Here is a 13823-nt window from a genome sequence, read left to right as displayed (position 1 = left end):
ACTGACCTTCATGTCTTAAAGTAATGATGGACTGTCGTTTCTCTTTGCTTATTTGAGCTGTTCTTTTACCAAATAGGGCTATATTCTGTATACCACCCCTACCTTGTCACAACACAACTGCTCAAAAATGTACTTTCTACAAGGCAAACCTGTTAATTGAAATGCATTCCAGGTGACTTCCTCATGAAGCTGGTTGAGAAAATGCCAAGAGTGTGCAAAGCTGTCATCAAGGCAAAGGTTGGCTACCTTGAAGAACCTCAAATATAACGTATATTTTGATTTGTTTAGCAGTTTTTTGCTAACAACTTGATTCTATGTATTATTTCATAGTTTTTTTTCTCAAATCTGAAATATATTTTGATTTTTTTAACAGTTTTTTGGTTAATACTTGATTCCATGTATTATTTCATAGCTTTTTTTCTCAAATATAAAATATATTTTGATTTTTTAAACACTTTTTTGGTAACTACATGATTCCATATGTGTTATTTCATAGTTTTGATGTCTTCACTATTATTCTACAATGAAGAAAAGAGTAAAAATAAAGAAAAACCCTTGGATGAGTAGGTGTGTCCAAACTTTTGACCGGTACTGTATATATATATATATTTATATATTATGTGGTAAAACGTTTTTTGGTGTATACCAACTACGCATACAGAGGTATACTAGTATGAGATGGCTTTGCAAAGGAAACAAAGCAACACGTGCTTTAACATAACTAACCTCACAACGATATCAACAAAGGTAAGACAATACATATCGAGCTATCCCTGGACACCCACCCCCTATCTCATGTCTGTTTACATTTCTAGATCCCATCTCTTATGGTGAGTATGAAATGGTACAACCCTATCACATAACACCATCATCATCTTAAACATTATGGATTATTTTTCTAAGAAGAAAAGGGGCCACCAGGAGACAGACAGCGAAAGTCTAAAAAATAAATGGCCTTCTTTCCTGAGACACCAGCCATTTTAATAGAGCTGATTTATTGTGCCGTGCTTTTTGGAGGGCGATCATATGCATGTGGTCAGTAGTACGCAGTCTGTGACCCAGCCTCCCTCTCACATTACAGCCTATTTATAACGTTCCCTCTGCCGGCTCCCCTCTTACTGCAGTTCTTTGGAACCACCTTCCCCTCCACTCCACAGGTCTCCAGTCTCCTCTCTCTCCTGTCATCTGAGAATCTCTCCGGCAGCTTATCTAGGGTTCACTGTTTATCCTGCGCAGCCTGGCAACTGTCCGCATGCCCAGGATTATTACTGGAGCCCCCCTTTCAACACACACACGGACATACACACAACTTTTTTATCGAACTCTTATCAAGGAGACAAACTTGGGGTGAGCTAAGGAAAGAGCACAATTTGTGGATTTTTGATATTCTGTGTTTTGTTTGACCCTTTTTTAAAATATATATATATATATTTTAACTTAGTTAGCTTACTTTTTTGTTACCTTTCATTTTTTGTCCCCCTCCTTATCTTTCTGGAGGGCTGTGTGTTTGCATGCGATGGATCACACACTCTTTGGCTGCCTCCGCAGCCCCCATGCCACTGTGCAGGCCCTGCACCCTGCCTTCACCCAGTCTCCGCTGACTCTCCACGGACGCACGGACCACGTCTCCTACCCTGACCTGGCCTCTTCCACCGCCACCTCCTCTCCTTCGGCCTGCATCATCTCCGGCTATCCCGGTGACGAGGGCCTGTTCGGCGGGCATCACCACCATCACCGTGGGCATCACCCGGCACAGCAACAGCAGCATCACCCGCCTCAGCACCAGGCTGGCTGGCACATTCCACAGATGCCCTCTCCTGGCAATGCGAGCTCCCGCCACAACCTCTGCCACCCCCACCCCCACTCTCACTCGGCCCAGGACAGTGCCCTCGCACCCCCAGACCTAGGCACCCCTGGCAGGAACAGTCTCTGCGCCAGCACCCCCAACCTGGGCAGCAGCACCCCCACGGGGGCCAATTGTGTGCCTGCAGACTTTGGAAGACAGACACTGTCACCTGCTGAGGCAGAGAAGAGAAATGGCAAGAGGAAGAGTGACAGCTCAGGTAAGACCAGAGGAAAGATCAACTTTTGGGTCGACTTTTATTTTTATTTGTCTTTTTTCTTCCTTATTTTGTGAGCCGCATGTAAAAATGGGTTGAGTATAATGTTGCACAACTTAAATGGGAAACTAAAGCTACATATCTTTATCTCATTCATAAGTTGTCATACATTTGAAATACTAAACATGATATAATACACTTGCAGAGCATTTATTCAAGATGGGTATAACTTAGCTGTACCTTAATGGTGTGGTTTCAAGAACGCCATAATCACTCAGACTTCTAAGGCTTTCCGTGGAGATGGATTGAGGGACGTTTATGTTTCACTGACAGAAAATGTGGTATTATATTGTCTGAAGAGAGGTTTGTAGATGTTGGCTGACATGAACAGGGGCAATTACAGTATGTTGACTAAAGGGGAGAGCAAAGGCCAGACGATAACTCTGTGTTGGGCATTAGACTTCTGGCATGTTTTGGGCTAAATCCCATCGGTTTCATTTCGACACATTTTTAAGGGGCAGAAAATGAGGCTCACTGTAAAATATTAATGTCATGGATTGTAAAAGACTACACCAGTGCTTCGAATGACAATAAACACCCGAGAAGATTTAGGCTTTTCTTACTGTGGAGTGCGCTTAGTTCCAGGATTATTGTTGATGCAGTCATTTTTATAAATTGCACTGACTAAAAGAGACTGGGAAGTTGAATCAATAAATATATTCAATTGAACAATTTGAGTTACAGTGGTATTATGTATACCATTTGATATACAGTTTAATAGATTTGTTGCAATGTTAATAGTCTTTAAATTTAAAAAATGTATTTAAAAAAATATAACTTTCAAACGTCCAGAAAAACATACTCTCTATTTCCTACCAGTTTGTTCAATGGTCCTAAAAAATTTATGAACTATACAACCAACCGTACACATTTTTACTGCTAATGTTTTCGTACTTCGCTACTAAACATTTAAAATGAAGATCACTTTGTCAGTCACTATTGAGCAGTTATTAAAATATACAACGTTAAAATAAGCTTTTCCAGCATTACAACAACACGTGAAATGATGGTCTAATTGCATTGATAAGGTTTGGAATAATGAGTTACTTACCTCAAGTAGATACTGTACAGGCGTGACTTTCATAATCATTGAGATTTTCTACGTTTGTGAAAAGGACCGTGGACTTTATACACAGCAAGTGTAGAAATATCGACAAAACATAAACAATACACATATGGTAATTTATTACATTAAGTTAACTGGAACATACATTTCTACATTATTACATAGCCTACGTAGCAGTGTCTTTATAACTCTGAATATACCAATATCTCTTTAATATATCAACTTTTTACTATTCAACCTTTCTAATCGATATTAGGCACTTTGTAAGTGTTAAAGTGTTTTTTTTAAAGGGAAGATTTTGTTGTCAACGTATTAGTAGGGACGGATCGGTTTCCCATGGAAACTGTGTCTGCCGTTATACCGGGTCACTGGAATGTCATCCTGCAGCACTGGGCCTGGACGGACCTCTGTCTGTTTCAACACCCTCAGTGTGGGTCACCTGGCTGTGGTTCTGTACACACCACTTGAATACATGATTGATATTTCCCTATGTGGTCAGTGCCCTGTTTCGCTTGACTCACACAGGATACTGTTGGCCACTGGACAGCATAGAGACAGACGGCATATAAAATAGGTTTCTTTATAATTTTTCAGAGGCTTATAACAATCCTATTTTTTAAAAAAGTAGTTACCAAAATAAGGACTCATGGTATTTGGATGTAGAGGAATATCAAAAAGATGCATAGAAATGATTAACACAGCTGAATATGCAAATCGTTGTACAAGTAGCAGCACCACGACAGAAAGTTACTAAACTAAGAGAGCGCAACTTCGAAGGCAGTCACTACTATTTATAATACTGCTCTTGTTTTGACCATACTAACCTCTCATATATTCACACATTTAGAACTCCATCCTCTATTTCCTGTTCTCCTTGGTCAAATCATTTGGAAACTAACACTTGGCCCCCAAGCTCCATTTCAATTCCCTAGTTCCAATGGTTATTGCAGCCTCATTACGTGGGCCTTACATTCTCTTCACGCTAACACCAATCATGCTGATTATTGAGCGTAGTTAGCTTATCCAATCAGCTGTCCAAATAGCACCGTGTTGCCAATTCGATGAGATAGCCCTGATTGGGTTTCACCATCTGGATTGAAACCTGAGTAAAATCAGCCTGTGAAACTTTACATTAGATACGAAAACAATAATAAAACACTTGAAACCAGATTTCCATGCAAAACATTCTCCTGGTCAAGAAATACAAATCATTTAAGTGTGATTTTTTCCCTAAAGGTGGACTGCAGGGTATACACTGTCACGTGATGAGTGGTCCGGCTGGTATTTGGGTGTCTGGTTTCTGTGAAACCTGCTAATTTTAAGGGTCCCACCTGGAGGGAATATGGCCGTGCCGTTTGGTGTAACCTGGGCTGGCCCCTTGGGGTATACTTGAGCTCTGAGGGAGCTAGGGGTTAACCTGGCAGATTTGAAAGTTTGGGAACACTTTAGCCCGCAGGTATAGTGCTTTATACATTATGTTATGCACATCGACATAATGTCTTACAATAAGGCTTATAATGTTCCATATCACTATGACTCAACATTTTTACTGACTAAAAAAATGGCTGTTTTTTTTGTTGTCATGATCATTATATAATTATACGACATTGGTACAGGGTCATCATACATGCTCATGTCAAGTCTCCTACTGTGTATTATAGGTGAATTATAATGCAGTATACATGTAGGCTTTAAGTAAAGTGTAACCAAAACATATTTGGAAAGTGCTAATAGATTTTAAACATGAAGTAATAGTAATTGCTTGAATCCTGTTTTCTTCTTGTGGAGTGTATTTTTGAGTGCTGCTGTAGCAAGTGATGCTCAGGGACTAACTCGGGCATGGCTTTGCCATTTTCGTTATTGACGCTGAGGTTATTTTTGGTAGATCTAGAATTACAATATTCTATGTCACAGTGAAATTGTGTTTTCCCTAGATAAGAATCCTCAACAAAATCTACAAAATGATTGGCCAATGAACTGAAAATGTCACACCGAAAGGAGTGAAAAGTATAACCATTTCACTTTGAAGTCTCTCTGTCAGAAACGTCGGCATGGGCACCAACATTATTTTTGAAAGGGTTCCCTGATCTGGCTTCAGACCATTTGGGAGCCCTAAAACTACCCAGTGTCTGGGCTCTGTATTTTCCTCCCATTATTCCCTTTTGTGTGGAGAGATGAAAGTTCCAGCAAGGACCTAATTGCTGTGGTGTAGTGGCTGTGTCGTAAAACCTTGGGACTCTTTTTAAATCGGCTTTGCGCTGGTCTCCAGCAGCTGGCCATGTTATTCTTTATTCTTACACAATGGCTGTGTTTACCAGAGAGTAAATACATCTAAGAGGTATGTTTGAATGAGGCCTGCTCTCTGGCACACCGACAGTTGGTCAACCCTGGTGAAATTACAGCCATGTTGAGACATTTTCAATTCACCATACAATGATGCACAGAATTTCAGCTACTTTACCACACTGTAAGGAAAGTCTTATACTTTATGTTGGAATAACTAGATTATATATTTGCAGTGTATTCCTGTCATGGATGCCAGTTGCGCACTATGACATATCACCACGTGCTTGGAATTTTTTCCTTTTTCCCACAATATCAATGATGAATGGCTTTTTGCAAACAAAAGTTGCATAATTTTCCATTCTTCTATATTTTCTATGACACGAAAAGAAGAGTAAGAAGAGTAAGAGAAAGAAAGCTTTTTCCTGTGAGAAAATATTTTGAAAGAGACACTCTTTCAGTAAGAACTTCTCTGAGTGTCTCCAGTGACGTGGCGAAATGGGGTGCCTGGTCTGGTCCGGGCCTGTAAACTCCCAGCCTATTTACAGTTTGGATTTGGGACCGCCTGTTGGGATTAACGCAACTGCAGAACAGAACCGCAGATGAATTAGCATGCAATCGCTGTTGCCTTGAAGTGCAATGTGCAACTGAAGCATATCCAAAAGGCCTAACCACAAAGTCTGGTCACAATAGGAAAGTTTGGGAACCAAATTAACAAAACATTTTCCTTCTGAGAAACAGTGAAAAATAAAAATTGAACAATATCTTCTCCTGAGGTTGAAACAAAATGGCAATGACAAGTAGATTATTAATCCACATTGGTTGTACAAATAAATCCTTTAAGTCTCAATAAAACAATTTCCTCCCATCACTCCAATTAATCAACATGTGGTAGACTTGCATATCTTTGCAAAAAAGGGACCTGCATTGCTTCATGTTCATCTGGGGAATCGTAACAGTTTGTCCTTATGTGTATGAGATCATAATCATAGGTCAAAACCAGACTGACATACGTTCGTGCTACTCTCCCTGTAGTCCATCTCATAGTCTAGCCATTCTCAGTAAGTTAAAAAGTTTGACAACATTGTTCAAAATTAAACAACACCAAATCTAAATGAGAGATTGGAAAAATATGCTTATAAAATTGAGGTAAATAAACTGAGGAAATATAGTTTCACAAATCCTGCAGAGCTGTTTCGTTCCATATTAAAACTACAAGGGTAGCAGCCGATTCCATTAACAGTAAGACAAATGAACTCCCACATTGTAAAGAGTAGGAGCCAGCCCACTGTGTGTGTGAGAGCACAGCTGCCAGAAACAGGCACATGTGTAGACGCTTCTGGGTCCTCCCAGCCACTTACAGTGTGCATAAACAATGCCTCAACGATAAGAGGTGATTGGCAGCTCCCATTGTTTCCCATACCTGACTCCTTCCCTCCTCTGCCTGTATTTGTGTCTCTGGCTCACACCTGCCATATAGTACTCTTTTTATCATTATTTTCTTTGAGTATAAATCTCCCTGACTGGAAAGAAAAAATGAGTGCTGTGTTTGATTTCAGAGTCCCAAGACGGGAATTACAAGTCAGATGTGAGCAGCAAACCCAGGAAGGAGCGGACGGCGTTCACCAAAGAGCAAATCCGTGAGCTGGAGGCCGAGTTCGCCCATCACAACTATCTGACGAGACTGAGGCGCTACGAGATAGCAGTCAACCTCGATCTCACAGAGAGACAAGTATGTAATGTCACCACTCTAACCTCATTCTCCCACTTATCCTTTTGGGTTCAAACATATTGACCCCATAACGCATTAATGCCGTGTGGTGGGAAAAGTCTGCCTCAGTCAGACCATACAGAGGTTTTCGGAGATACAATGTTTTCCTAACTTTAGAACTTCTGGTTTGCGTGCTGTTGTGCTCCAGCTGTGACTGTGAAGAGGGACTATCATATTCCAGATATTTGGGTCTATTCTTTCAGTCAGCCTACAGTCAAGTAATGGAGACAGGCACAAAAGCAGGAGGTGCTGTCTAGCAAGTCACTTCCTGTTTCCCCCAGCTAGGACAAATTAGTCTCCGAGCGCAGGCAGAAGGGCCGCTGTAAACACAGTCTCGTGAAATAAATAATGGAAGACAAATTGCGGGGAAGGAAACATGGTACAGTGTTCCGTAACACCTATTTGGGGTGTCAGAGAGAAGCGATATGTCACATGTGGCATACATCTGGCTGTAGGTAGTTTGTTATATACAGTAGGGATTAAATGGATAGAACAGACTGATTCCTGACAGTATATGTTTCTTACGTAACATCGGAGGCTCAAAACCTTCAACCTTAAGTTTTCGATTTTCGACAAAGTGCTTCAATGTAACACTTCTAAAAGTCATTTCAAATGCCCAAATATACAAATAAACTAAGATAAAAAAAATATTATGCCTACTATCTAAACATTAATGTAACATTAAATAATGGCCACACGTTACATTACATCACCCGTACCACAGTGAATACCATTGGGTTATTCCATGAAGTATTTATGTAATTACCCCATAACAGCCTAGTAATTATGTACAGTTTTGGAGCACTTATATTGCACTTAGAACATCCAATATTTTTCTTATGTCAATTTCAAATTCATAACGAACTCTTAGAGAACATGAACCGACCTGCTATACCAGAGAGTCAACATGACCCCTAAAGCATAACATGACTCGGACAGGCCTGTGTCTTACCTTCAGTAACATGGAAACTCATATCTTGTAACAAAACAAAACCACCCATACAAACCAGTCATAACAATAACATTATAAGTAATTGAGTCATTAGCCCACTGATGATAGCATTAGGTGAAATGACATGGACTGTACAGTACTGTACAGCCTTGCCTTACTGTACTATCAATAACAGGAGTGAAAAGTGCAAGCTTGCAGATGTATTTTAAGGATGATCCACTTACAGTAATGACAGTAGGAAATCTGGGTGGCCGGGGTTGGAACTCTACCCGTCAACCTGATAGGGATTTTATAACTATGAAACTCAATTTTGGTCGATGAATTAAAAATACCTTGATAGGTGATATATCACAAACATGTACAGTACCAGTCAAAAGTTTGGAAACACCTACTCATTCAAGGGTTTTTCTTTATGTTTACTATTTTCTACATTGTAAAATAATAGTGAAAATATCAAAACTATGAAATAACACATGTGCAATCATGTAGTAACCAAAAAAGTGTGAAACAAATCTAAACATATTTTAGATTTTAGATTCGTCAAAGTAGCCACCCTTTGCCTTGATGACAGCTTTGCACACTCTTGGCATTCTCTCAACCAGCTTCACCTGGAATTATTTTCAAACAGTCTTGAAGGAGTTCCCACATATGCTGAGCAATTTGTTGGCTAATTTTCCTTCACTCTGCAGTCCATCTCATCAGTATTATTCTACAAATTTGAAAATAGTAAAAATAAAGAAAAACCCTTGAATGAGTAGGTGTGTCCAAACTTTTGATATACTTGATTTGATATAATATACTGGTACTGTATATTAGGTAACATAGCAACAAAATACCAACAAAATGCATGCATCCCCATTGAGCTATAGGCTGTATTCAGGTGGCAAAGGCTTTGAAGGCGTGCTTGTGCAGGTGTGCCACAGCTCACACGTGCCCTTCTGACGTGCAATCATATGGGCCGAAAAAATATCCATCACCACCACTGATGTAATCGTCAGCATGGCATGTATCGCTGAAGGTTTAAGACAAACATTGTGTGTAAAATCAAGTGACTTCCTGCCCATGTGACCCAGCTAGGCCCCACAGCATGACACCCCTCAAAATAAACCATCCGAACTAGAGATTATGATTTTTCAACGCTGATACCGATACCGATTATTGGAGGACCAAAAAAGCCGATACCGATTAATCGGCCGATTTAAAAAAAAAGTTATTTATTTGTAATAATGACAATTACAATACTGAATGAACACTTATTTTAACTTAATATAATACATCAATAGAATCAATTTAGCCTCAAGTAAATAATGAAACATTCAATTTGGTTTAAATAATGCAAAAACAAAGTGTTGGAGAAGAAAGTAAAAGTGCAATATGTGCTATGTAAGAAAGCTAACATATGAAAGCTGGTGGTTCCTTTTAACATGAGTCTTCAATAATCCCAGGTAAGAAGTTTTAGGTTGTAGTTATTATAGGAATTATAGGACTATTTCCCTCTATACCATTTGTATTTCATATACCCTTGTCTATTGGATGTTCTTATAGGTACTTTAGTATTGCCAGTGTAACAGTATAGCTTCCGTCCCTCTCCTCGCTCCTCCCTGGGCTCGAACCAGCAACACAACGACAACAGCCACCATCAAAGCAGCGTTACCCATGCAGAGCAAGGGGAACAACTACTAGAAGGCTCAGAGCGAGTGATGTTTGAAATGCTATTAGCGCGCGCTAACTAGCTAGCCATTTCACTTCGGTTACACCAGCCTCATCTCGGGAGTTGATAGGCTTGAAGTCATAAACAGCGCAATGCTTGATGCACAACAAAGAGCTGCTGGCAAAACGCCCGAAAGTGCTGTTTGAATTAATGTTTACGTGCCTGCTTCTGGCTACCACCTCTCAGTCAGATACTTAGATACTTGTATGCTTGTATGCTCAGTCAGATTATATGCAACGCAGGACACGCTACATAATATCTAGTAATATCATCAACCATATGTAGTTAACTAGTGATTATGATTGAATGTTTTTCATAAGATAAGTTTAATGCTAGCTAGCAACTTACCTTGGCTTACTGCATTCGCGTAACAGGCAGTCTCCTTGTGGAGTGCAACGAGAGAGAGCCAGGTTGTTTTTGCGTTGGACTAGTTATCTGTACGGTTGCAAGATTGGATCCCCCGAGCTGACAAGGTGAAAATCTGTGGTTCTGCCCCTGAACGACGCAGTTAACCCACCGTTCCTAGGCCGTCATTGAAAACAAGAATGTGTTCTTAACTGACTTGCCTAGTTAAATAAAGGTATAAAATAAAAATATATATATAAAAAAAAAAAATCGGCAAATCGGCGCCCAAAAATACAGATTTCCGATTGTTATGAAATCTTGAAATTGGCCGATTAATCGGTCAACATCTAATCCAAACGCAAGGAGAGAAAGAGAGACTCATCCAGAACCCAGTCAGTGTTGACTTTCACGTCTACTCGGACCCGATCCTCTACGTAAACCCTTTTAAGCAACAGCCTAATCATCATTTTGGGAGACGTAAATACTGGAGGCGTTGTCGAGTCAGGGAAAAGAGGAAGCTGCGTCTTGATGCCAAGGAATGTGACAATACATCAGCACATAATCCCTGCTGGAGTATAGAAATAGCTGCCAAACCTTTACAGCAGCGCCTGTATCAAGTGTCAGGCTTACCATTTGATCAATATCCAGGTCTTTTAATAGTCTTTTAATAGGACTCTACTCAGTATTCGTAACAGTCTCCAGCTATTCAAAATGTACCCCCCCACTCCCACCCCACCGCCATTTTGCTGTTCTTTTTAGAATAACTCAGCTTGTCTTTTGTGTTTGTTCCACAGGTAAAGGTGTGGTTCCAGAACAGGAGGATGAAGTGGAAACGAGTAAAAGGAGGTCAACAGGGGGCTGTAGCGAGGGAAAAGGAACTGGTGAACGTGAAAAAGGGGACATTGCTGCCGTCCGAATTCTCCAGCATAGCGGCTCTTCATCACTCCACAGACTCCCTGGCCAATGAGGACAGTCACGAAAGCGACCAGAGTTCTGAGCATGCTCACTTATGATGCACAGCAGCAGGCCACTCCTACGCGAAGTGGGTTCAGCCTCACATCTCAGGAACGTCCTTAAAAGGACATGTTATCTGGTCGTCATTAGCAAAGTTTAACGATGCTAAATAAATGTGTACAAATGTACAAAGAAATGACGTGTGTTACTTGATCTAAGAAGATACATGTTAGGACGTTGGTTAAACTAAACTAAGATCACCAATACGTTTCAAGAACAGCGAACCCAACGCAGGAATATGAGATATTGCAAAAGGTCAATGCACATTCAGCATACGTTACGAACGTGCCTGCACTCAACACTGCTCTTGGAAGCAGAACATATTCTTTGAATATTAGGACAGATTCAGAATTGGCCGAATTGTTATGAACATTCCATGTTGTGTGTCTTACATTGAAAAGGGGGCAAGTTCATGCTTTTGATTTGCACTGTTGAACACTTGCCTCAATTGGTTTCTACTGTTTGTCATAAAAATTGCGATGTAATCAAATTATTATCAAGTGTGCAGGAGAATCAAATTTGCTCAGCTAATATACAGTATACTCTGAACTTAATTATCTGTCATTTTCTTACCTTCGCTCTAGCAATCATTTCTAATACACACATACTCACACAGTAATAAACATTTCTGATGTTTCTTAGTGATCATTTTCTTCTGCCTGACTGGTATTTGTAAACAAAACTGACCGAATATTGCACGAACAGAGGTTCTACTGAAATGCTTCTCAGATTGAATTCACGTTGGGTTGAATAACTTTATGATGCCTCCCATCCACAGGAATCCAGGGTAATGTAGGACTATGCTGTGAACTGAGATGACATGAATTAAACATTAGCCAACGTGTAGAGAGCTGTTGATGGGGTGCATGCCTAATTCACCTTTTCCTCAAGGCAGAGTCGGGACTTAGGACGTTTGCCAAAGCCCCACAGGAGAACCTGCGAAAGGATCATATTCTATTACAAAATCACAGAATAATTTCAAGACTTGATCTCCTTTTCAGCACAATGTGACTGTGCATTCTAATTTGGAGCTAGAACAATATTTAGGAGACTGTGAACTTTTTAGTGCAAGATAGCAATAAAGTGCAGTTTTACCAAAAGCTAACTGTGTGGTAAACATGATGAAACAGTGTGAATAAATTATAATCATACTGTACTTATTAAAGGCACAGTGCAGTCAAAATTCTGTTTTACTTTGTTTTGTATCATATTGTACAACAGCTGATGAAACTAACACTGTAAAAGTGTGAAGAAATTTGATCAGTGTTATTTCCTGATAGTAGCTGGTTGAAAATACAATCTACACAGACTTTCTAATCAGCAGGTTTACATGGGCAGGATTTTAGGTTTGCCTGGTGACATCACCAGGCAGTACGTTGGTTAATAGAACAATAGCAAAGAGCATCCCAAACCTTTCCCAGCTATTTTTCAGTTTTCCCCTCCACACTCAGACCAGACAGTTCTCGGACAGACCAGACCACTCCCAGACAGTTCTAGCAAAATACAACTTTTTTTAAACTAAAAAGCTACTTTAATTGTTACCCAGAAATGATTTGATATTTTGATTAAAAAAACGGCTGCATTGGACGTTTAAATTAAATGCGCAATCACCCATGCAATAATTTTTTTCCAATTAGGATTTCTAAAACTGATAACTGCTCCCAGTTGGTACACCAAATGTCACCCATCTCTCCATTATCTTCTTTATGCGCAGTTCATTATTTAATGCTCTCTGCCTTCTTTTCATGTCAGGTGTCCTTTTCGAAAATGCCTCTCCTCTCCATCAAGAAAAATGTTTACATATTTTAACATAAATTAATAGGCTAATTACATTTCATGTGAACTAATAGGGCTTCTCTATTAGATACCTAACAATTATCCATGACCTGCAAATCAATGGAACGTAAGAGACACAGACAGAATGGTCTGTCAATGTCATAGCTGGTTCGTTCATAATATACATGAAAGACCACCAGACTTATTTGTTGTTATCTTTTCATTTATGGAATTGATACGATGGTAAGATGTAATGGCAGCTGAAGGCATTGTCAGTCCTGAGACAAAACAACCAACCCCGTACCTGACCTATGATCCACTTACTGTATCCCGCCTCTGGAGAGTGAAATAAAACGACACAGTTATCTCGCAGTTCAAATTACTTTTGATGACTGTGCGAGTATCACCCGGTAGTTAAAATTCTCCAGAGGATCGGTTTAGCATCACCTTGGGTAGGGGGATTGACGGATAGAAGGTGCATACAATGGCGCAATTCATGGATGTCGTCTCATTGACCAAGGGAATTCGGTCCATGTTTTACATTGTCACACCGAACGAATCATCATTTGAAAATGTGGAGGATGTCCCGCCATATGTTCAACAGGTGAGTGAGTGAGTTGAAAACGCTGGAGCGCTTTGATGTGTTTTATGTTTTGTTTTTTTGATAATCGATATTGTGCCGCTCATGCTAGGAGTGACACACTTGACATGTCTAAACATTGCGAAATAAAGTCTGCACACTTAGTTTGAATGATATCATATATGCTACGGTATATTCATACATC

The 13823-nt window shown here is 39.9% G+C and overlaps 2 protein-coding genes across 4 annotated transcripts in view; both read left to right on the top strand.

Annotated features, from left to right (window-relative positions):
* Positions 1–1132: 1132 nt before the first annotated feature.
* Positions 1133–11899, top strand: LOC115104870 (homeobox protein MOX-2-like). Of its 3 annotated transcripts, none has more exons than XM_065009807.1 (4): positions 1133–1347; positions 1549–2063; positions 7029–7201; positions 11043–11899. In XM_065009807.1, exons 1-4 carry the CDS (start codon positions 1253–1255, stop codon positions 11259–11261), a joined length of 1002 nt encoding a protein of 333 aa, XP_064865879.1. In that variant the 5' UTR covers positions 1133–1252; the 3' UTR covers positions 11262–11899. The 3 variants fall into 3 exon arrangements, with proteins under 3 accessions (XP_064865879.1, XP_029482092.1, XP_029482103.1); XM_029626232.2 differs by having other exon boundaries at positions 1498–2063; XM_029626243.2 differs by having other exon boundaries at positions 1255–2063.
* Positions 11900–13388: 1489 nt separating this feature from the next.
* agmo (alkylglycerol monooxygenase) overlaps positions 13389–13823 on the top strand; it is a 39417-nt gene continuing 38982 nt past the window's right edge. The window contains exon 1 of the mRNA XM_029626209.2: positions 13389–13642. Within this exon, the coding sequence (XP_029482069.1) occupies positions 13523–13642 (120 nt within the window). The 5' untranslated portion in view covers positions 13389–13522. The remainder of the gene's footprint in view (positions 13643–13823) is intronic.

Source organism: Oncorhynchus nerka, linkage group LG3 (assembly GCF_034236695.1).
Source record: "Oncorhynchus nerka isolate Pitt River linkage group LG3, Oner_Uvic_2.0, whole genome shotgun sequence".
Taxonomy (NCBI): domain Eukaryota; kingdom Metazoa; phylum Chordata; class Actinopteri; order Salmoniformes; family Salmonidae; genus Oncorhynchus; species Oncorhynchus nerka.
The sequence above is the reverse complement of the archived record's forward strand: the minus strand, read 5'-3'. Positions and strand labels throughout refer to the sequence as shown.

What these genes read in the sequence shown, in the direction of transcription:
- LOC115104870 (XM_029626232.2), top strand. Translation starts at nt 1,253, where the DNA reads ATGCCCAGGATTATTACTGGAGCCCCCCTTTCAACACACACACGGACA. An exon ending in ATCAAGGAGACAAACTTGGG is followed by an intron (nt 1,348 to 1,497) that starts GTGAGCTAAGGA and finishes ATCTTTCTGGAG; the next exon opens with GGCTGTGTGTTTGCATGCGA. An exon ending in TCGATCTCACAGAGAGACAA is followed by an intron (nt 7,202 to 11,042) that starts GTATGTAATGTC and finishes TTTGTTCCACAG; the next exon opens with GTAAAGGTGTGGTTCCAGAA.